The sequence below is a fragment of the Boleophthalmus pectinirostris genome, unplaced genomic scaffold (assembly GCF_026225935.1).
Source record: "Boleophthalmus pectinirostris isolate CB_2022bp ecotype Guang Dong unplaced genomic scaffold, ASM2622593v1 HiC_scaffold_8, whole genome shotgun sequence".
NCBI lineage: Eukaryota > Metazoa > Chordata > Actinopteri > Gobiiformes > Gobiidae > Boleophthalmus > Boleophthalmus pectinirostris.
The window spans coordinates 6,577,771-6,602,864 of NW_026571515.1; the positions used below are offsets into that span (position 1 = coordinate 6,577,771).

Consider the following 25,094-nt stretch of genomic DNA (forward strand, 5'->3'; position numbering starts at 1 on the left):
TAGCCTTGCTTTGTGAGTACTATCAGATCTAAACCAGGTCTAAAACAGGATTATGTTATATCTAAACTATATATAGGGATAAACCATGTCAAAAAAAACAAATTATTGTAGATACAACTAGGACTAAACCAGGTTTGTAACAAGATTATTAAATATCTAAACCAGGGCTAAACCAGGTCTAAAACCGGATTATTCTGGATCTAAACTGGGGTTTAACTAGGTCTAAAATTGGATTATACTGCATCTAAAATGGGACTAAAACAGGTCTAAAACCAGATTATTCTGGATTTTAACTAGGATTAAATAAGGTCTAAAACCGTATTATTCTGGATCTAAACTGGAGCTACATAAAGTCTAAAACTGGATTATTCTGGATCTAAACTAGAGCTAAATAAGGTCTAAAACTGGATTATTCTGGATCTAAACTGGAGCTAAACCAGGTCTAAAACTGGATTATTCTGGATCTAAACTGGAGCTAAACCAGGTCTAAAAATGGATTATTCTGGATCTAAACTGGAGCTAAACCAGGTCTAAAAATTGATTATTCTGGATTATTCTGGATTCAAACTGGGGCTAAACCAGGTCTAATACTGGAATAGGTCTAAAACTGGATTATTCTGGATTCAAACTGGGGCTAAACCAAGTCTAAAACTGGATTATTCTGGATCTAAACTAGGGCTAAACAAGGTCTAAACCAGGACTATTCTAGGTTTGAATTATAGGGCCAAACCAGGTTTAAAAATTGATTATTCTATTTCTAAAAGAGGGCTAAACCAGGTCTAAAATAGAACTATACAACTGCCATACTGGTTTTAAACAAGGGCTAACCTGAAAGAGGACAATTTACGAATACATGTTTCTTACACCTTCCACAAAGATTTGACTTTTAGAGGAATTTATGTACCAATTTGTGCAGTGGTTCTCAAACATTTACCACCACACCAAGAACCACCTAACAACATAGATCTAAACCAGGTCTATTCTACATCTAAACTAGGGCTACCAGGGCTTTTTTTTAATGCAAGGGCTAAACCAGGTCTAAAACAGGATTATTCTACATCAACACTAAACCAGGTCTAAAATAGAACTGTCCTTTTCGCTGTGGCGCTTGAGAAACACTGAACTAGTGCATAAGCAAAAGAGCTGGTTCCTCCCGTGCACGTCTGCATACTCACAGCAGTTTCCCCATCTGTGTGTCGCACTGGAGTTCAATGACACTGTTTCAAACACTTGTAATAGATCCCACACCACACAGCAGGACACAACCCAAAAACATGTCAACAGAAAGCAATATTGTTTTGGCTGTGTCACCCTACAGGCTTTTGATTCAAGTTACAAAACAACAAGGGCTTACAAAAGATGACACAATACATATAGACATACTTGTGCTAGATTGTGCAAAGCCTTCCTATAGATCCGAAAACCCATATATGTTTTATAACCCTCATCTTTTTTATTTGATCCTTGCATTTTCCCATCTGCACAGCCCGCCCGAGTGGAATCTTGGCTTAACCGCGCTATATTTTCTTTCTTTTTTTTCCGAGACACAGTGACCCACTTCCAGTTCCTTCCTCTCTCCGCACCAAATGGCATGTAAAAACCTAACCGTTGTTTTGCAGAAGAGAAGATTTCCCCCCATCGTAGTACCCCTCCCCACTTTCGATTTCTGGTCTTTTTCACGCAGGCAGCACTCGTACGCTCCTCTTCATCGCCACCCATGACCCAGAGACGTGGCTTGTTGTGGAGTGGGAGTGGACATGGGAGCTTTGCCATGAGTCATTACCAGCCTTGGGGGACCCCCTGGCAATGGGCTGTGTGTACCCCTCCTCTGCATGCAAGGAATGTTCGCTAGTTGCACTCCAGCTAAATTGAAAGAGGGTGCTTCATCTCGCACAAACCGAACCGTTTTGGCAAAATATCTAAGTGTGTTTTTTCTCACAAACATTGCAAATAGGATTACATTTACGATACATGTTTAAAGGGCCCATATGACACGATTTTCTGATCTATGTTATAATGTTTCCTCATCACAAATATGTTGAGTTGTGTTTTGTTTCATTCACACATGTTTAACTCACAAACGCAGCTGTTAACTTAACATCACGAGGTGGAACAAAGCATTTTAATCTGTGGAGATGTAGACAGACTAATAATAAAAAGTACTTAAGTGTAAATGAAACAAAACACAACTCAAGGTATGTTTATGAGGAGGTAACAACATTATAACATGACTTAAAGCTCACAAGAGTAATTTTTTTTTTAAATAGAACCTTTCAAAATTCGGAAATTGTTGCTATAAAATTATCTTGTGTTATCTCTAGTGAAATTACTCAAAAGTTATGGTCAGAATCAAACAGAAAATGCAGTTATGGTCCACGTATGTCCACCATGTTGTGCACATGACAGGCTGTGCAACTTTGCAAGTGGGTCAAAAGTCAAGATTTTATTCAACTTGTCTTAGAAAATAATGAAATTACATCTAGAGCATCAACTAGGGCATATTTTTATGTAAATTCACTGAAATAAATAGATTTTATATAAATTGATATTTAAGGTGCTGTTACGGCTTTGGCTCAAAAGACAAAGAAAACAGAACACAACAACGGCTCCGTTTTTAACCCCTTGGGAGGGTATTTATTATAAAAACATGATGTTAGTGGTCGTGGTGTCGTGGTGTCGTGGTGTCGTGGCAGAATGGGGAGGAGCAGGAGGAGGAGAAGAAGAGAGGAGAGACACATGGCTGCAGTCTTTCTATCCTCCTTTGGTGATGAGCGGGCGGAGCCGGCACACAGGGCGGGCACACCTGGAGAGGGAGAGAGAGAAGAGCGACAGGGGAGGGCGCAGGGCAGGACATGGCCTGGACCGTGACAGATGCACTATGTAACTATTCTGCTTTTCACCTCTCCACTGTCTTTAAGTTCACCAGGTCACTGTTCTACAGGAAGTGTATCAGTCTCTTCGGAGATAAGCAGGTGGCATTAACAGGTCAGATCTGTGGAGAGATGGCCCCGCTGGCAGTGTGAATGCCTGGTTTCTCAAGGGAGTTCTGAGCAATATTAACACTTGTAGTTAAAGAAGTAAATCAAGATGTACAAGTTTAATGTTATAGTGTGGAACATTCCAGGCCAGGAAATAACAGAACAGATGTCTTCCACGTTGGAGAGACACATGTTACAAATTACCGGCTGTGGTTGGATCATCTAAAATTTGTCACCCTTTGTGGTCCAATTCCAGTCTCTTCTGGATGTGAACAGAATGTGGAAGAGACTGGCTGGTCAGGCAACAGTCTATGATGTGGAAACACAAAAACTTTGACCTGAACAAGGTTTGAACCAGTGACTCTCCCATTACTTGTCCAGAAATACTGTAGTTTAAAGGTGCGTTATGTAACTTATCTGGTCCAGCACCTGATTGTGTCCATGGATATGCTAGGGAGACCACAGTATCGCATTCAACTTGCTTATTATTTTAATTATAGGTGTTTTCCTGATTAAAAAAAATATATATATATGTTGAAAAAATATGCTTTCTACTTTCCATAAATCCAATGTGTGAACAGTGTTGGGAAGTAACAGATTACATGTACCAGAGTTACGTAATCAGAGTACAAATTATGAGTAACTGTATTCAGTTACAGTTACTGTTTAAGTGAGTGGTAATTGGATTACAGTTACTTGGTTGAAATAAATGGATTACACAACGTACACAGGTATTTTCCTGTTTTTACATTTTGGGATATAGCCCCCTTTTTTTTCTTTTTTTTTTTTCTGTAATTCCACTCACACTAAACCAGGTCGAAAACCAGGTCTAAACTAGGACTAAACCAGGATTAAACCAGGACTAAACCAGGACTAAAACCAGGTCTAAACCATGTCTCAAACAGGATTTAACAGGACTAAATCACGCTGTGCAGACCGTGTCTTCTCCTCATCTTCTATCAATACTATTTTTTATTTGGTTAAGTAAAGTCTGGGCTTTTTTTTTTCTTTTAGCAGACAAAACATCTTATTTGAAAATATCCTAGTCTTTGCTACTTTACAGCAAATCAAGTAATCCAAAGTATTCAGATTACGTTACTCACTTTAAGTAATTTAATGGATTACGTTACAAACTACATTTTGGGGTATGTAATCTGTAATCTGTAGGGGAATACATTTTAAAAGTAACACTCCCAACACTGTGTGTGAATTACCTTGTTGCTTGTCTCCATGGAACTAGATAAGTTTAATATTATACTGTGACATTTCTTGGCAAAGCAACAACAGCTCTGTGATGACGAAACCTCCACCTGGAATGTTACACAGTGCACCTTTACTTTACTGCACCACTGTTCTGTCAGGATTTCCATACCGAGTTTTGACATCTCATCATCTTTTAACCTCCACGTCACAGAGTTCACCCTGAGGTCACACACTCTCTCCGTTTTGCGGTAGCGGCGACATATCTGCGTTCATTCAAACCGACTCGTGCCTTTGTTGTGGTCTTCCTTCACAGTCACTCTCTCCTCTCTCCTCTCTCCTCCTCCCTGCGTTTGGACTCAGAGCCACATGAAAAGCTCTGACGTTCACAGAGAGAGAGCGAGAGAGAGTTGGGGGTGCGGGAGGGGGGGAGGTGAGGTGTTTTAGTTTGCGGTACTTTGTCTAAGCAGCGTGGCACTTTCGAGGTTGTGAAGAGTCGTGAGAACTACGCGCTCATGTTTTATGAAGTTTTTATTTAGAAACCACTTTCGGCGGGGCTGACAGTAAAGAGGTGTGGAGTGAATGGGCGCAAGCTGTAAAGTTTTGTGCGACGTGAGTGTAGGATTATAATGTGAAAAAGCTGAAATGGGCTATAAAAAGTTAGTAAAAGCAAAGTTAGTAACAAAAACATACATTATTTTTAATCTATCCTATGGAGGAGGCTTCAACTTTATAGAAATATTCAATCTAGCCTGACGAGTATGGTCTCTAAGGCAACTAAATGAATCCCTAAGATGAAAAAACTCACAAAACTAAACTCATTTTTGAATATGAAAACAGTATTTTCCTCCAACCACTTTTTGTATTTAAAGGGCCCACATTACTCTATTTTCTGTATGTTATAATGTTGTGTTTTGTTTTGGTTCATTCGCGCATCTTTAACGCACAAATCCTGCATATTTCGGCTTCTCCCAAACAGAAAATACTTCACCTTGTTGTAATACAGGAAGTGCTCTATTGTGTGTGTGTGTGTGTGTGTGTGTGTTTTTAATACTTTTTATTTATTCAGTTTTTCAAGAACAACCAAGAACAAACAAACAAATACAACCAATACAAAGCTTGGGGCACTGTTCCATTGTATTAAGGAGGTAGAAAGGCAGATCAAGTCTCTTTTTATTTATATTTCAACCATTTTTTTCCAGCGTTTAATGAAGAAATGTCCTTTGAGTCACAGAAAAAAAGTCAGCTGTTCCATGAAATATATTTCTTTTATAATATCTAGAAATTGATTCACTGACGGTGGGTCCCTTTTCAGCCAGCTTCTTTTTATTGCTTTTTTTGAGGCCAATGTCAGAATCTTAAAAAGGTATCTGTCCGCTTTTTCGATCACCTCTCCAGGCAGAAGGCCCGACAAAAATGTCTTTGGGTCCTTGGGGACAACGTAAGTTAAGATCGAACACATTGCTCTGTTGTGTTTTTAAACTCCATACACCTTCACTAGAATCATTTGGGTGATTTCAGACTGAGAATTGCTAATCTCTCAAAACAAACAAAGGGTAAAAAACGCTGTTAATTTGAAAACTACCGCTTCTTGACATTGCAAAGTGGAACAGAGCATTTTAAGCTTTGCAGATAAAGACAGATTTATAATAAAGGATTACTCAAACATGTGTGAATGAAATAAAACACTAGCCTGATTCATCAGCTGGTTTCACTTTGTGGAAACTGTCTGACCTCGCAGTGTTAGAATTAATTTGCTTGATGGTAGGCGGGTTCTTTTTTTCATTTAACTAATCGCTGCTATTTGGTAGTCACATGTGGGTCTGGTCAAGTGGTAACGGAGGGAAACAGGCAGATTTTTTACATTCAAATGTTCTCTTATTCAGAAACTAGAGGGACTATTGAAATAAGTAAAGTATCAGAATGTAGGAAAGAGTTACACTCCAACAGGGTCAAGTTAAACCTGTGATATTCTTTCAAGTTATTGACAAAAAATTTAAAAACTCATGTCGGTAACGGAGGGAATGAAATATGCAGCACTTTTTGGGCAATAAATACAAACAGTGATAACTCTTGGTTCTCACTTACATATCCTTAACAAACTGGTTTGAATATTTGCTTCATATAGTTTTCTACCATATGGTACAAGATTAGGTTGAAAAACCTCTTACTTTTTGAGTAATGAGATTTTTTATTAAGAAAGGTCATGGTAACGGAGGGAAAAGTAACGGAGGGAAAATTGTGCAAACAAGTAGAAGGTGCAGGATTTTACATAATTTGTCAACTTTTTTCTTCTGAATACTTTAATATTACTTCAAAATGAAAGGAAACTAATTCTAAAATTGTCATTTTCAAATTTTTATTTTAAATACATTTTTTTAGAAAAATCATGTACCTTCATCAACAGTTCAAAGATGGAATAACACAAGATATGATGAAATCCAATTTATTTACATGATTTGCAGGTCTTTGAAATTTGGGAAATAATTTTTGTTCCATGTTTCATACATGGTCTGTTTAAAACGTATGTAACTTTAGAACCAAAAATGGAACAGAAAAAAAGGTCAACAGTTTCATAAACTAGAGTACATATGTATCTGTTCAATACATTTTTATATCAGATGCATTAAACTTGAATTTTTGGCCTTGTTGTTTACTTCTGCTTGACTGGGCCCAGATGTAATGTGCCGCTAATGAGGTTAACTGGTATATTAAGCCTTTTCCCAAATCCCATAGAAAGAAGGGCAGTAACGTCTTTCCCCTTGATAAAATTCACCAAACATTCTCTTTGTTCCGGCTTTAAATCCTCGATCTCGGGAATCGTTGACAACACTGAATATATGGCTCTTCGCTGATTGGCTGGTGCCCGAACTTGCACTTCCAGGGTTTTTACGAACTGTCTAGTGACCGTCTTTTGATTCCTGACCTAGTTGCTGGAGAGAAATGAAATTGAGCGGAGGCGCTAGGTTAATAAAACATAACTCCAGGTCTGTTTTTGGGGAGGTAACAACATTATAACATTATTTATATCTCACAGGAGTCAATTTTGTGTCATACAGGACCTTTAATATGTCGGCAGATAGAAAACAAGAAGCATTAGTTTTCACAGACCACTATTGTTCTTATTTCCATCCATGCAATAGCAATAAAAAGATGCATTACGTAACATCAGTGCCAAATATGAATTCATTTTCCCATGTCACAGTCAGACTCCCTGCGTCTCCCATAACTCCCCCATGTATTCTCCTCTCTGTGGTGGTCCTGATCTGGCTCTTGATCCAGCCTGTGGGTCTCAGATAAGGGGCTGCGGGCTCTTATCTTGCCCAGGATCCAGGCTCCTCTCTGGGCTGAACCTCCAGCAGCTGCGGCCTCATCAGGGAACCATTATGAAGCTCTGCAGACGAACGCTTCCTTCTCCAATCAGGATTAATCACGGCCATTTTCTATGTCCTTAAATATGACTCAGGGCTAAACTGGAGTAATACCAGTGGAAGCAGTGGTTTAGCAGTGATCAGTGGTTCCCAATGGAGCCTGAAATGCTAAAATTGTTTGCTAATTTGACTTTAAGAAACATTTACTGTTTCGCAAGTGTCTAAACCTGCAGATAGAGGAACCATGCACGTTTTTTTTTTGTTCTCAGTATGGACAGATCATGCCTAAATCAAGTGGATTTACACACTGAAACTGGCAACCCACACTAAAGACCCACGTAAAACTCATTCTGCATCAAATAGTAGCATAAATAATGTCTAATGTTTTTGTAATTAACAGTAAATGAACTTAATAGTTGTTATCAGTAAAAGCTATATTGGATTTGAACATGATTATCTCTTATCTCGGGGACACAGATCAAGTTAATGCAATTTAAAATTAAATCACAAAGATACTAAAGCTATGGCTTGTCAGGATCGGTTGCAAACAAGAACTGTATTTGACAGTTCAGTATAGAGTTAGTCAGACCTGTAACCATGGAGAGATGGTTAATATATGGGTGCAAATTGATGTCAGCCAAGAATAGATTTTTTCTCTATATATGTTTATATCCATCCAATATTGAAAATCCTCCTTGATATACAGCACTGATGACTGTACTGTGTTTATTTTAACGTGCCTCAGTCTCTGTTTGTCATTAAAAACTTTCTGGATTTTATCAGAGATGCATCGATCCAGTAGCCTGATTGCATCAGCCGGTTTCACTTTGCAGAAACTGTCTGACCTCGCAGCGTTAGGATTCATTCGCTCAACAGTAGGCAGGTACTTTTTTATTTAACCAGTCGCTTCTATTTGGTCGTGGTATATGTAATGCGCCAAATCCCGTAGGAAGAAGGGCAAATACGTCTTTCCCCTTGATAAAATTCACCAAATATTCTCTTTGTTTTTAAATCCTCGATCTCGGGAATCTTTGCCAACACAGAATATATGTCTTTGTCTACATCCATCTCGACGCTTTGTTTACTGTTGCGCTGTTCCACAAATGGGACCCAGACAGGCGCTTGAGTTTGACGTCATGACTTCACAGCTCTTCTCTGATTGGCCGGTGCGTGGTCTACAACTTCTGGGGTTCTTGTAAACTGTCTAGTGTTTTCCGATTCCTGACCTAGTCGCTGAAGAGGAATGAAATTGAGTGGAGGCACTAGGTGGCGCCAGCATGGCTAACGATCCAGCTTTTTCAGTTTCAATTAGGGATGGGCATGATTAGTCGATTAATCGATAATTGATCATTAAGAATTTCATCGATTACGTAAATTTTAATCGACAAACCGAATGTAGGTTGCTGTGCGTAGCCTGACCAAACAGAGGTCCGTACATGTAGCTCTCTGTACTCAGAAGGAGCGAGCAAACACAAACAGTCAGTCCGCCTGTAAGGTACCGAAGTGCATATGCGTATTTAAAGATGATTTGTACAAGAAATTCCACACTTTCCGTTCCGGTCGGGACAAGTGTGAGTCCATGTGCACAGTGTATAAAGCAGCACATATGTTTCTGTGTCCAGTGGGAAAAAGTTTTGCCAGGTGAGAGTCGCTCAATGTCGATGACGAGTCCCCACCTCCCTCCCCCCTGTACGGTGTCCTGGTTTTGACAAACGCAAATATGGTCACACTAGCCTGTATTCCACTGAGTCATGTCTTTTAATCCAACAGAAATTGACCACATCAGTAACACAAGAGCTGTAGTTTTATCTTCTCTTAGTTTATGCAAATTAGCGATGCGGTTTTAAGTTTCGTTTCTGTGAGAGTTGCACAAAACTGAATTAAACACATTATAATAAACGGACTGATGTGGCTCTAGAGTCGTTACGGTTTATTTGTCGTATAGTTGAATTTATTTATGCAGATTAGGAGTGCAGATAGTAATAATAATGATGATCATTTTAATATAAAAACGTTAATGATTAATCGATAATCAATCGTTAATTCTCTCGACGATCGATTAAGAACATTTCATCGAATGCCCATCTCTAGTTTCAATACAACTATCAATATTTTGCCATTAAGTATCTGCCCGTACCAGATATGAACCGATGCCAATTTAGGCATGGAAAATGGCATTTATTCCCATAAAACACATTTAACTTATTATACAGCGATCCACTAATGTTATGTAACTGTCATTTCTCCTTCACATCAAACCAGGACTAAACCAGGACTAAACCAGACTAAACCAGGACTAAACCAGAACTAAACCAGGACTAAACCAGGACTAAACCAGGACTAAACCAGAGCTCCAATAGTGTTCTTCAACTAATATTTCTCCTTCACATCACGTCTGAACAGCTTTGTATGAATGAATCTTATTACATCCATACTTCATCCAACTATTTATTTATTTTTTCATCTGTACCAATATTCAATGCCTGTGTTGGTCCCTCCCTAGATTTTATTACAATTTTTGGGCTGATATTAAGATATTTGTATAATTTTGTATCGATAAAATCCATATCAGGCCTTTTCTACTAAGGAGTCTAGGTATTATTTGATTATATAAGCATGACCTCAGCCTGTACATGATGTTCATGGACTCACAGTATTTGGTATCTTTAATCTTATTTTACCCTATAAGAAACTATTGACTGGATCCAACAGTATTACCTCAGTATCTTAAATAGCATCAATAATATGTTCTGTCTATTTAAAACAGCGCACTCCTCCCTAACTCTTTCTTATTATCAGATAGAGGTGATTTAGTGTCCAGTTGTTGAACTCCCCTTGGCTTAGACTCGCTTCGTGTATCTTTTCATTTAAGATCCTCTGTAGTCATGCCAACCTCTCACAAAACACATCGGTCCAGTTTAAGTTTCTGTGCTAACGTTGTTTTCTTTCTGTTTTTTCTTTAAGCTGTTCTGGCCCGCGAGTCCAGACCGGGTTCAGGACTGTCTCATGGCCGGGAAAGACCCTGAGGTGAGTCCAAAATACCACATAAAATACTTCATGTAATCACATCGAGGAGATTTAATTGTGATGTTATGTTGGACAGTTTGTGCTCAGTATTTTTAGTGTCATATATAAATCCAGACTTGGTGAATAGTTGCAGAAACATTCCACAATTATTTATCATTTGTAATATTTTTTTATTTTAGTTAAAGGGCACTATGTAATTTTTCCGGCGGAGGGGAGGGTTCACCACTTGCATGTAGCTATGTGGATGTTATTGGTGATGTTCCACAGTATGGCATTAAACTTATCTTGCATTAATTCAAATACAGGTGTTTTTATTCCTCAGAAATCCGTGTATCATTCATTCATTCGTTTTTCAATATAAAACTAAAAATAAGAAAATGAAAAAACAACAGTTTTCTTCAATATTTGTCTCCCAAACCAAAATGAAAAAACAGATAACGATTTGTTTTTTCAGTTTTCGATTTTGTGTTTAAATGAAGAATGGAAAAAACGGATAACGACCGTTTCCCGTTTACGTGACTTCAGTGACTGCGATGCCGAACTTTTACACTGCATACGGACTGATCCAGGTCCGAGACCAGACCGGGACCAGAGCGGGACTGAGACCGGGACAGACTGAGACCAGACCGGGACTGAGACTGAGACCAGGCCAGGACCAGGCCTCGACCAGACCGAGACCAGACCGGAGGCTCAGAGCCCACGGCAGAGCTCCCGCGGAGGCTCAGAGTCAAAGCTCGGAGTCCGCCCTGGTCCTGCTCTGATCCCGGTGTGGTCTCGGACCTGGATCAGTTGGCTCTATTCACGCTTACGTCACAAACCAGGAAGACGTTTGGAAACATGCGATGACAACTTCGGCGGGCTCTGTCGCGTTAGTAAGTCTGACGAAATCTAGAAAAAATGAGAAAATGTCCCAGCTTTTTTCATCTCCATGTCATTGTAGTGCTTCGGCGAATCAACAATTACAACCAGACCTCAGTTTTTATAATTTCCACACTGGCGCACAACTCTGAGCGCACTGGGTACATGCGATTAGAAGAGATCAGGCGACAAATTCAAGATGATTCCAAACAGCACATACGTATGCAGTCTTCATTTTAACGCTCATGACTTTTACTTCAGTGGGTTTTATCACAATCAGTCGGCATGTCCAGTGTCGGAAAATACACCAAAAGTTGTCATCGCATGTTTCCAGACGTCTTCTTGGTTTGTGATGTAAGCGTGAATAGAGTTTATTGCACCATGACAGAACAACAACTGTCTGGTATAGTCAGAGGCAGTAGTTTTCACATGGTTCTCCATCCAGCTCCAATCACATACTCTCCTTTTTTTTTCTTTCTTTCTTTCATTCTCACATCTGTCGGAGGTAGATCGTAGACAGTTGTTTATACATATTTATTATCAAACTATCCCCCTGATTGGAGAAGGATAAAGGCTTCCTAATGGTTGCTTCTAAATCCTTATTATCACTCAACAGAATGCCGGTTAAATCGCATAGACGACTCTTGTGGACATTTCCCAATCAAAACAAGTTAAAAATTTCATCCAAAACATTCTGTACCTCACTCTACTGAAGATATATGTGTTCTCATTCTCATATAAAAACGTCAGCGAAAGAATAAAACTAGTTTCAACTTTGTAGTAATGAATTTGTGTTACTCAACATCAGTCTGTCTTCATTTGAGAAATATATATATTATTTCTTCATTTATTTATTCTTTTTTTTTGCAGACGGAGTGTGGTAACTTCCTACGTGTGCTGCAGCCGTTTAACCAGACTCACCTGTACGTTTGTGGGACCGGAGCCTTTAATCCAAGATGTGCTTTCATCCACACTGGACTCTTCCAACAGGTACAAGTTACTCTAATACAACACTCATAGAGATCAAGGAGGTCATCTGCACATGTCAGGGGGTTTTCTGGAAATGGAAACTGTGATTTAATGTTAAAAATACTTTCTACTATCTAAATAAAGTGTGTTTCTTATTATAATTGTGGTATCAGAATCGGTATTGAGTGAGTATCAAGTCTATTCCTTACTTTCAAAATCGAATTCCTTTTTTTTTTTTTAATATTGCAACAACACTAATTTATGGGTGTTACAAATGCACTTATTCTATCAGAAAATAGCTGCATTTCATTAACCAACACCTATTCTTTTTAAAGTTCCTATATTTACCAAAATTTTGTTTTAAAGGGACAGTCCGGAATTTTGGACATAGGACGTCATTTCCTAGTGAGCCAGAGTGTTGGAGACGTGTGGAGACACTTTTTTAAAATATTCCATCCAGTCCTTGTATTTGCAGAGGTCGCTGGTGCTAGGCTAGTGCATGTCAATGGCCATAGTTATCCTGCCGCTAAAAACAGTCTTACGCACTCCACAAAACACCCGAATCAAATCTGTTATTACACCAGACTGTCCATGTGAATATCTGTGTTGATAGAATAATTTTAGGAGTAAAACCAACCTTGCATTTGAAGGATTTATCTCTGAGCAGCAGCAGCGAGTTGTACTTCCTGATAGAAAGTTTGTCAGCGGCGGACTGATATCACCTAGCACCTATCTTAGCTGCAAAGTAACATTCCACTGCTGCTGACAAAATAGTCCCTCAACATGCGACAGTTCAAGCGATGCAGGGTTAGTTTTATTTCAAACATTATTCTATCAACACAGACATTCACATGGACAGTCTGGTGTAATAATAGTTTTGTTTCGGGTGTTTTGTGGAGTGGGTAGGACTATTTTTAGCGGCAGGATAACTATGGCCATTGACATGCACTAGCCTAGCACCAGCGACCTCTGCAAATACAAGGACTGGATGGAATTTTTTTTTTTTTAAATGTCTCCACATGTCTCCAATACTCTGGCTCACTAGGAAATGAGGTCTTATGTCCAAAATTCCAAACTGTCCCTTTCAAAGAGCTTTAAGCCATGTTATAATGTTGTTACTTCCTCAAAAACAGACCTGGAGTTGCATTTTGTTTCGTTCACACATGTTTGACTAATCTTTTATTATTAGTCCGTCTGCATTTCCAAAGCTCGAAATGCTCCGTTCCACCTGGTGATGTCATGAAGCGGTAGTACTTTTTACCTTTTTTCAGTAGAGATAAGCAATTTCTGAGGCTGAAATTATCCAGATGATTCTAGTGAAGTTGTTTGGAGACAGTGGAGCACTTCCTGTACATGACATGAAGGTGGCAGAGAGTGTTTTCTGTCTGGGAGAAGAACCTAAACATGCAGGGCTTGTGTGTTAAGCTGCAGGTATGTCTGTGATGAGGAACATTACGACGTTGCTCAAGAAAAGCGTAACACGGGCGCTTTAATCTTCACATTGACTTGTCCTTCAGCACATACTCCTCTTCCCTTCACATCGTACCTGTATCTTGTCCTATATTCTGTTCCATTGATGGCCCATATCTTTACACAGCAGCCGGAGCCTCTCTCTCTGTGTGGAGTCTGCCCGTATCCCCCCACGGGCCCCTCCCTTTTCGTCGCCCTCCTCCTCCTCTTCCTCCTCTTCCTCTTCCTCCTCCTCTCAGACACAATACCCCCTGTACGCGGCCACAGTTTATTTGACAGTCGTAATTTGTTTCAGAAGTGATATGGCTTTTCTGTGTGGTACAAAGAGACGTTTGAGTGACGGCGAGAAAGAAGGAAAAAAGAAAATGCAAATGAAGTGCACTTGTGTAATGATGTATAGTTAAAAGGCTGTTCGGAAGAGAAGGCACAGGTTCAGTTTTAGGTTTTGTTCAGATTTAAAGGTCCTGTATTACGCAAAAATGACTCTTGTGAGCTTTAAGTCGTGTTAAAATGTTGTTACCTCATCTGAAACATACCTGGAGTTGTGTTTTGTTTCATTCACACGTTTGAGGAATCCTTTATTATCCGTTTGTCTACCTTTCGCTCAGTAGTAGGGATGTAACAATAAGAAGAAATGTTTAATTTTTTGATCTGTGAAAGGAGCAGTGTTTATAAGATTTATCTTCTTCCTGTTCCTTTTGTTCATGCAGCAAAGACAAGGCAAATAATCGCAGAAATATGTATCTATGTTAATTTTCAGATTTTTTGTTGCTGTTGTTGTAAAATAATAGCATGAGCAATAAATAAATAAATGAAATAACCGAAATACTGTGATATCGTATCGTTAAAAGTCTCACAATAATATCGTAGGCTGTCATAATATATCAAATTATGAGTTAAATGTGTGGTTTTACAGTTTAAAAACCTAAGGAACTACATATCCCATGATTCATTTCAGTGCAAACAACATGAAGAGATATGTTTTTTACTTGAAATCTTGGGATTATGATGGAAATAATTCACACCAAAATCTTGTCGAGGTATTTTAAAAGCAAAAAATTATCCTATCTACAGAATATTAGCCTCTCCAAAATACTGCAATAAATATCGTAATAAATATCGTACTGTGAGATGCATATTGTGATAATATTGTACCGAGAGATTTGGATATCGTTAAATTTCTACTCAGCAGAGATGAACTATTCCACAGTTTAATTTATCCAAATGATTCTAGTGAAGATTTACGGAGTTTAAAAACACAGTGGAGCACTTGCTGTGGAGCAGAGCGTGAATAACTCAGCCTGAATATGAATATGAATTTGTGTGTTAAACATGTGTGAATGAAATAAAACACAACTCCAGGTCTGTTTTTGATGAGGGAACAATATTATAACATAAAAATAATATCAGAAATAGCGTAATATCGGCTCTTTAAATTAAAACTAAATAAAAATATTGGGTTTGTTCCAAGTCAAAACAGCTGATTCGACTTGGTTTAAACTTTGAGTTGCCTGACACGTGTCTTTAAACAAAAAGTATCTGATCAGGTGTGAATTTATGTATATGTTTCTACCTGTCTGGGCCCTCTTAACAATTTATATTAAGGAACCAGTAGAATAGAAAATAAAACCAAATCAAAACCAATAGAATAAAAAAAATATAACTGAAAATGGGTCAGTTTTAGTTCATCCTGTAAGTCTTGTTATGGCGAATTATAAAGGTGATTATTTGGCACATAATTGAAATCACTTTTATTTCAAACAATTATTTATACTGTCAGAATTTACCTGTGTAGAAAGTATAAACGTAATACATTTCAGTAGTAATTTGTGACAGTTGTGAGCAGATGAGCAGATAGAGACCTCATATCAGATCTGAGCAGAAGGCGTTTAATTGTATTTTTGATTACAACACTTCTGTAATTGAACAGAGCATTAATTGAAATCACTATTTAAATCCCGTTATTTACATCGCCTTAAGTCCTGCCGCCTTTATTTCCCGTGAAGATTCTCAATGTCACTTCAGTCTGCTCAGCTCCGTACTGTTTTGCCCAGATGATGTCTCTAAATTCCCTCAGTTATGTCCAGCAGCCCCTCCCTCCACGGTGGATTTTGGATAATCCCATAAAAGTCCAAGAAGACACTTGGTGGAGTTCACATGTCCATAATCCCAAACACTCGGGCCCCTGTAATAACCATTAACAACCTCCACGAACCTGGGAAATATCGGGGATGTGTGAAGTCAACTGGTCCATGAATCACTGGGGGAAGACATCAGTTAAACTTATATTATATTACGCAAAATGGACTCTTGTGAGCTTTAAAGGTTGTATGGAGGATTTTTTTTTTTATTTTCAAATTGTCAATGAAAGTTTAAAATACCATTACAGAGACGCAGTAGCTTTGTAATTATGATGACCAAAAAAAAAAAAAAAAAGAATGAAAATCCATCAACTGTGGACGTAGTGAGGCCAGATATCCATCAGCCAATAGACAACAAGGCTACCTCGTTTTCTATTGGCTGTAAGGTTGTCAATCAAACTCCCTACGTTTCTAGTGTAACTGACTCACCGGCGCGCGGGAATTACGTCGTTTATGCAGCAGTTCTTAGAGGTTTTTTCAAACTCTAGCTTCCACACAATTCGCACAAAGTTTGTTGCGGTGGCGGACGAGAATCCACGACAAGTTCGCCGCTAAAGAAAGTCCGTTTTTGAGGTTGGTTGAAGAAGAAAAGGGGAAAAGGAGCAAAGACAAACGGAGGTGATTCTTGGAGATTCCTTCCGGCGATGGTGCGACTGAAGCAGACAAAGGGTCTAAAGACTGAAGACGCGTCCGTCGCTAAATTACTTCTAGACAGGTCACTTCAACTGTAATTCTAAACGCGCACTGGCTGTAAACAAGCGTGATTTCTAGAGTAAAGAGGCGGGAGAAGGTGTTTCTACTGAGGGAGCTGGTGTCACGCATGCACAACATTTGAAAAAGGACTGTCGCTGTATTTCTCTTTCCTTAAAAAAAATCCTCTCTACAACCTTTAAGACAGGTTATAGTGTTGTTACCTCATCTAAAACATACCTGGAGTTGAGTTTTGTTTCATTTACATGTATTTGAGTAATCCTATATTATTATATAAACCTGTCTACATTTTGTTTAGTAGAAATTGGCAATTCCAGGGCTGAAATTAACCAAATGATTGAAGCCAAACCCAACTCCAGATATATTTGTGACTAAGAAACAACATTATAACTGAGAACATCTTAATATTTTCCCTATAAGACTCCCCCGTATTAATGATATGTTTTCATGTGTCTGAAATATCCCAACAAAAGAAAATCTGCTGTTCCTCTGAGCTTCTCACTGACTTTACTTCTCTATCCATCTTTGTCGAGAAGAAAGAAAAGAAACATCTTCTGCTTTGCTCCTCAAGTGTTGCTCCTGTCTGCCCCTGTCTGCCCCTGTCTGCCCCTGTCTGCTCCTGTCTGCTCCTGTCTGCTCCTGTCTACTCCTCTGGCTCTTCTCCTGTCTGGTCCTCTGGCTCTGCCCCTGTCTGCTTCTGTCTGCTCCTCCGGCTCTTCTCCTGTCTGCTCCTGTCTGCTCCTCCGGCTCTTCTGTCTGCTTCTGTCTGCTCCTGTCTGCTCCTTTCCGCTCCTGTCGGCTCCTCTGGCTCTTCTCCTGTCTGCTCCATTGGCTCTGCCCCTGTTTGCCCCTGTCTGCTCCTCTGGCTCTTCTGTCTGCTCCTTTCTTCTCCTGTCTGCTCCTGTCTGCTTCTCTGGCTCTTCTCCTGTCTGCTCCTGTCTGCTCCTCTGGCTCTTTTGTCTGCTCCTTTCTGCTCCTGTCTGGTCCTCTGGCTCTTCTCCTGTCTGCTCCTGTCTGCTCCTCTGGCTCTTTTGTCTGCTCCTTTCTGCTCCTGTCTGCTCCATTGGCTCTGCCCCTGTCTGCTCCTCTGGCTCTTCTCCTGTCTGCTCCTCTGGCTCTGCCCCTGTCTGCTCCTCTGGCTCTTCTCCTGTCTGCTCCTGTCTGCTCCTCTGGCTCTTTTGTCTGCTCCTTTCCGCTCCTGTCTGCTCCTCTGGCTCTGCCCCTGTCTGCTCCTTTATCTCTTTAACATTGCCATTGCCGCTCTGTTAAACTCTTTACGTCTCCAGTCGTTGTCTGAAGGTCAGAGGTCTTGTATTGTCGAACACGGGGGCAGAGTCAGACACAGTGGTGTGAGCCCCAGTGGCCTAATGGATAAGGCACTGGCCTCCTAAGCCAGGGATTGTGGGTTCGAGTCCCATCTGGGGTGAAGGAACAACTTTAAATCCCCCTTAACAAGTGCTTTATATAATACTGGGGAAGTAGACTTTTTTTCTGACAAAGTTTTATTTTTATGTTTGTTTCCAGTCAGAGCAGCAGGTCCTGTCCTACAGTCAGACCGAATGTGGCAAAGGAAAGTGTCCATACGACCCTCTTCAGAAGACCGCCTCTGCTGTCGTGGGTAAGAACGTCTGAACTAAACCAGGACTGAACCAGGACTAAACAAGGACTAAACCAGGACTAAACCAGGACTGTAGCGGGTAAGGGCATCTGAACTAAACCAGGACTGAACCAGGACTAAACAAGGACTAAATAAGGACTAAACAAGGACTAAACAAGGATTAAACAAGACCTGAACAAGGACTAAACCAGGACTAAAGCAGGATTACACAAGGACTGAACAAGGACGAAACTAGGACTAAACTAGGTCTAAACAAGGACTAAACCTGGACTAAACAAGGTCAAAACCAGGACTAAACCAGGACTAAACCAGGACTAAACAAGGACTGAACAAGGACTAAACCAGGACTTAACTAGAACTAAACCAGGACTAAACAAGAAATAAGGACTAAACCAGGACTAAACTAAACCAGGACTAAACAAGGACTAAACCATAACTAAACCAGGACTAAACAGGATAAACAAGGACTAAACTAAAAAGGACTAAACTAAACCAGGACTAAACTAAACAAGACTAACAGATTAAACTAGGACTAACCAAGGACTAACCAAGGACTAAACAAGGACTAAACCAGGACTAAACCAGGACTGAAACAAGGACTAAACCAGGACTAAACTAAGGACTAAACCAGGACTAAACAAAGACTAAACCAGGATTAAACCAGGACTAAACACTAAACCAGGACTAAACAAAGACTAAACCAGGATTAAACCAGGACTAAACACGGACTAAACACTGACTAAACAAGGACTAAACAAGGACTAAACCAGGACTAAAATGGGTAAGGGCATCTGAACTGAACCAGGACTGAACCAGGACTAAACCAGGACTAAACAAAGACTAAACCAGGATTAAACACGGACTAAACACGGACTAAACCAAGACTAAACCAGGACTAAACAAGGATTAAACCAGGACTAAACAAGGACTAAACAAGGTCTAAACAAGGACAAAACCAGGACTAAACAAGGACTAAACGACCAAACCTCGCTTTTTTGCATACCGACTGTGTACTGAATCTTCATCCTCATACGTCCACAGATGGGGAGCTGTACGCGGGCATCACCTCCGACTTCATGAGCCGAGACTCCGCCTTCTTCCGTTCCCTTGGCAACCGCCGCGTGATCCGCACCGAGCAGTACGACTCCAACTGGCTGCAAGGTACAAGTACTTTCACTGCTGTACATAAAAAAAAACAAAAAGAAAACTACAATATCAAGATTTCCTGATATCTATAGAGTCGTTTAGAGTATAGAGTAGTATTTTCTTTTCAATGTTCTTTTCCTTGTTCTTCTGCTCCTGATTCTTTTGTTTAGTTCCTTTATATCTGATGACTGACGTTGTTTATGTTGAAATTTTGCTCATGTTTATCCACGGTTTCTCTATCACCCACATTTCAGTACATGTTTTAACGAATGTGTTCTGCCTTATTGAAACCTGATACAGTCTTTGCTTATCTGTAAACTAAAAGCAAACCATATAATTAAAGGTACACTGCGTAACATTTCTAGTGGAGTGTCTGTTACCTGAAATGTCATTGCTTTGTCTAGAACAGTATAGAAACAAGCAGGTTACAGCACTACGCTACATTACAGTTCAGATCTGTGGAGAGTCGGGACTATTCACAGAAGGAATTGATATATTTTGAGCAATAGAAACACTCGTAATGAATAAACTGGGGCTGGGTATCATTAAGAAGTTGCCGATACGATACATACCTCGATACACAGGCCACGATACGATACATATTCTGATACAGTGAGCTTTCGATTTGATACGATATATTTCAAACTGATTCGATACCGTTCAATAAAAACAATGGCTAAATCACTAAAAGTCTTTGTTAAACCACTTCTTGTGCAAAGTGAATATGAAACAAAAACATTTTAATCCTCAAAACTGTGAAAATGTCAAATAAAATCTAGCCAAGTTAAGATGACTTGAATTAAGTTTTGTCATGATTTGGGTAAATTCCACTTGACAAGTTAAATTATCTATCAGCGGAATATGATTTTTTGTACTTAAAATCTGAAGATACAACTTACTACACTTAAAATAAGAAAAACAATAACCCTCAAAAATAAGAAATGAAATTGAATATCGCTTGAATTTAGAAAAACACTTATTCCATTGGTAGAGTTGACTCAAATAAAGTCAGATGTTCTTAATTTTCATTTTAACTAGCCTTCTTGCAGTGTGAATGAGTTTCCTTCCACTAAACAAACAACAAACCTTTATCTGTAACAAAATAGTTTTGTAAAATACACCAAAAATGCTCGATACACGATATATCGATACAGCAGCCCACGATATCAATACTGTATCATCGCGTTAAACGATACGATATATCGATATTATAGTATTTTTGCACAGCCTTAGAATAAACGCTAGATGGATATGTTTAAAGTCATACCATGGAACATTCCAGGCAAAGCAATAGCATCTCCATGTAGACAAGTGTGTAGCGAACCCTCCACCAGAAAAGTCACACAATAAAACGAACTACAGAAGTAAGTTACTAAAAACATTTCACAGTTACAGTCAGAGTTTGCAAATGTTTTAATATGTTTCTACGATATGAAAACACTTGTGCAATATTATCGCAATATACATCTCATGGTACGATATTTATTGCGATATTTTTGAGAGGTTAATATAATTGTAGATAGTGTTGGGAAGGTTACTTATAAAATGTTTTCCCCTACAGATTACAGATTACATACGCCAAAATGTAGTTTGTAACGTAATCCATTAAATTACTGAAGGTGAGTAACGTAATCTGAATACTTTGGATTACTTGATTTGCTGTAGAGAAGTTTTAGTCCTGGTTTAGTCCTGGTTTTAGTCCTGGTTTTAGTCCTGGTTTTAGACCTGGTTTTAGACCTGGTTTTAGACCTGGTGTTAGACCTGGACCTGGTTTAGACCTGGTTTAGACCTGGTTTAGACCTGGTTTAGACCTGGTTTTAGACCTGGTTTAGACCTGGTTTAGACCTGGTTTAGACCTGGTTTAGACCTGGTTTAGACCTGGTATAGTGTCTGGCAATGGGTGGAATTACGGGGGGAAAAAAAGGGGGATATAGCCCAAAATGTAAAAACAGAAAAATACCACTGTGTAATCCATTTATTTCAACAAAGTAAACTGTAATCCAATTACCACTCACTGAAACAGTAACTGTAACTGAATACAGTTACTCATAATTTGTACTCTGATTACGTAACTCTGGTACATGTAATCTGTTACTCCCCAACACTGACTGTAGACAGGACTGTTTTTTGCTTTTAAAATACCTTGACAAGATTTTGGTGTGAATTACTTCCATCATAATCCCAAGATTTTAAGTAAAAAACATAATTCTTCATGTTGTTTGCACTGAAATGAATCATGGGATATGTAGTTCCCGATGTTTATAAGCTGTTGCTATTATAAAACCATGCATTTAAGCAAAGGAGCTTGTAATTTGATATATTGTGACAGCCCATGATATTATTGTGAGACTTTTTACGATATTTTGGTTATTGTTACGTCCCTAGTTTTGATATCAGACCTTAAGTTCATCAAACAAGTGTAGGATAAAGGATAAGTCAGATAAAGAAAAGAGGTAAAGTGCTTCACTAGGTCGTAAAACAATCGTTGTACAGGTGAGGCGAGACGAGGGTTGCGTTGAAAATTATGCATTATTAGGTATTATTATGTGTGGATATTAGAGAAAATTGTAGCATAAATTTTATATAATCAAAAATGTGTTGATTTTTTATTTTCTACAGATGCCCAGTTCATCCGCGTGTCTCCTCTGTCTGAGACGGACAACCCAGAGGATGATAAGGTTTACATGTTCTTCACCGAGCGCGCTCAGGAGTCCGAGGGGTCAGAGGGCAAAGTCATTTACTCACGCGTGGCCCGGGTCTGCAAGGTAATCAAACCGAGCAGGATATTGTCTACAAGATAATATCAAATGTGGTCTGTTAAAGATATGGTAAATTAGGCTATTAAAGAGCCATTTGTCCATGTGTCTGATAGAATAAGCAGGTTTAGAGATAAAAATAAGACTGCTGTGTCCTGTCTCCATCTAATTATAAAGCATCTTATTGTCTGATAAACAGGGAGTGCACCAGTAACATGCTAATTGTTGATAACTTTACCGTCACTGTAAGGCGTAAAATAAATAAATGAATAAATTACTGCCTTTGAAACCGTTTCTACCATGGGCTTCTCTTGGATGAATGAGGGATTACATCTAATTAATAAGATAATAAGAAAAAACAAACAAACAAAAAAGCTGATTAAAATGAAACTCCAATTACCTTATTTTTTCAAACAAAGCATGTATTATTCTTGATGTTTATTTTGTATTTACCTTTGATTTGTTGTGTATTTAACTTGGACTGTCTAATACAGGGGTGGGCAAACTAAGGCCCGGGGGCCATATGCGGCCATTTAATCTTTTTAATCTGGCCCACCAAATTAATACTACTACTACTACTAATAGTAATAATAATAATAATAATAATTTTCAGTATTTTAAAAGTCATTTCAATAAATAGTAAATACCTTATATTTTACTATATCTCGATATATGTTCAAGAAAAAATAACCCCCTAAAACTGAAAACTGCAAAAACAAATCTGCCAAATTCCACAAGTTCTTTTTTTTTTTACTGAAGTGTAAGAGGTCGGCAGTTCATACAGGAACATTTAAGATTACAAAAAACCTTAATTACATAAATAATAATTTAACTGTAAAATAAAAGAAATAATAGATATTTCCTTCTTTTCATTCATAAATAAAACAACTCAACACAAGCTCATCTTTGCATTAACTCTGTAAACCATAACCAGAACCATGAGCTCCTTTAGCAGAAGAAGCTCAGGATGTTCCTTATTTTAATAGATCCATGTTATTATCCAGCAGTGAGGAGCTCTGAGGTTTAATCCCACAATCCACTGCAGATCAAACCCAACGTTTCCAAACACTGTTGTACAAGTGACACTGCAGCAGATTATTAATTAAAATCTTCTGCATAAATAAACTTTACATGACTAAACTTTACAATATATAAAGCATAACGACTCTAGAGCCACATCAGCCCGTTTGAGATAATAATGTGTTTAATACATTTTTACAGAACACGTGTGTTTACATTTTACAGAAACGCTCATGACTCATTTGCATAAACAGCACTTCTCCTGCAGCTCAGCTCGTTTCAGCTTCTTTCGGGCTAAAGGACAGCGACTCGGTGGAATATGAGGATGTGCTGCTGATGGTTTTGTCTGTAAATGGTGGAAAAGGTTCGTGGTGCTTGAAGCTTTTCACTGGCACCAACTTTCAGCGTTCACGGTGATAGTGACGAGTGAAGGAGACACGAGCGAACAAAATCAGGGAGGCGGGGGCGCAGGCGACGACAGAGAAGGTAAATAAGCGAATCGGCGAAATCAAAATTGAATATAAGCATTATGTCGATATATATGATATGTCAGAATTCATATCGAGTTTAAAAAATATCTCGATACATTTAAAATATCGGGATATCGCCCACCCCTACTTGGGACTGATATTTTGTTGTTATGCTTTGTAATGATTTTCAATTATGGGATATTTCAATAACATGGGATATGTTTTCTATATATCCCATGTTATTTTTTTCTTTTATGAAGTGGATTACCAAAAAACTCCATCCATCTGCTCCTGGTCCGGCTCTTCGGTCAAATTTTAGAACCCTTTGTGGCCCACGAGTCAAAACCCACCCCTGGAGATACGTTTGTCATTTGTCATCAGATTAGTTTACATCTTGCACATCTTCTTGTTTTTCTGTTGTTGTTTTTTTTTCTTCTTGTTTTTTTCTGTTTTTAGTCATGTTTTTTCCATTTTAAAAACCATACATCATGAAAACAAACATAAACGACAGCTCCCTTCTACCTTTTATACAGCAGATCTTATAAATCTTTCGCCTTTTGTCCAATATTTCAACTCTGCTAGTATATTTATACAAGAAACAGGAAGATAGGAGGTATTATAATTGTTCTTGTGCTCTTGTGGTGTACGTGTGGCCCTGAGCACAGATCAGTCAGGGAGATGTCTCAGAGCTCCTGCTGTAAATGTACCTGTGATCATGTTTAGTTTAGTCTTTATCTGCTGCTCTGATGAGATCCACTGTTCCTGTTTACACTGCAGTCTCCAGTGGGACTCAGCGATAACACTCGCCTCTCCGCATGTTTCTGTGTCAGACCTGAAGTTCATCAACAATTATCGAAAAGTCAGATAAAAAAGAAGAGGTAGAGCATAACTAGGTCATAGAAAATCTTTAAAATCATAGTGCAAGTGCTGTGTGCGGGTTGAAAATGATGTTGAAAATAAACTGTTGAAATTATAAGAAAGTGGCTGAAAATTAGGGCTAGGTATCATTAAGAAGTTGCCGATATGATACAAACCTCGATACTTTCGATTCGATATGATATATTTCAAATTGATTTGATACGGTTCAGTAAAAATAATGGCTAAATCATGACTGTGATTAAAAAAGCCTTTTTTAAAACACTTCTTGTGCAAAGTTAATAAGAAACACGCCCATTTTAATCATCAGAACAGTGTAATCATCAAATGTGTTGCGTAAACGAATTTCCTTCCTCTAAACAAGCAACAAAACTGTAGCGCTGTAATAAAAAAAATGTAGTAAAATATACCAAGCCAGTGATATAAAAGAATGAGAACTTCACACATAAATTACTTGAGAAGGGTGTGTTGGAGGAGAGGGAG

General features: G+C 38.8%; 1 protein-coding gene and 1 non-coding gene across 2 annotated transcripts in view; both read left to right on the top strand.

Annotated features, from left to right (window-relative positions):
- sema3h (sema domain, immunoglobulin domain (Ig), short basic domain, secreted, (semaphorin) 3H) overlaps positions 1–25,094 on the top strand; it is a 188,928-nt gene that overhangs the window by 87,670 nt on the left and 76,164 nt on the right. Inside the window, exons 3-7 of the mRNA XM_020929434.2 lie at positions 10,514–10,576; positions 12,305–12,424; positions 18,250–18,343; positions 19,385–19,504; positions 22,109–22,254. Of these exons, the coding sequence (XP_020785093.1) occupies positions 10,514–10,576; positions 12,305–12,424; positions 18,250–18,343; positions 19,385–19,504; positions 22,109–22,254 (543 nt within the window). The remainder of the gene's footprint in view (positions 1–10,513; positions 10,577–12,304; positions 12,425–18,249; positions 18,344–19,384; positions 19,505–22,108; positions 22,255–25,094) is intronic.
- On the top strand, positions 18,079–18,151 carry trnar-ccu (transfer RNA arginine (anticodon CCU)). The gene has a single exon. It is a non-coding gene; the product is annotated as a tRNA-Arg (tRNA).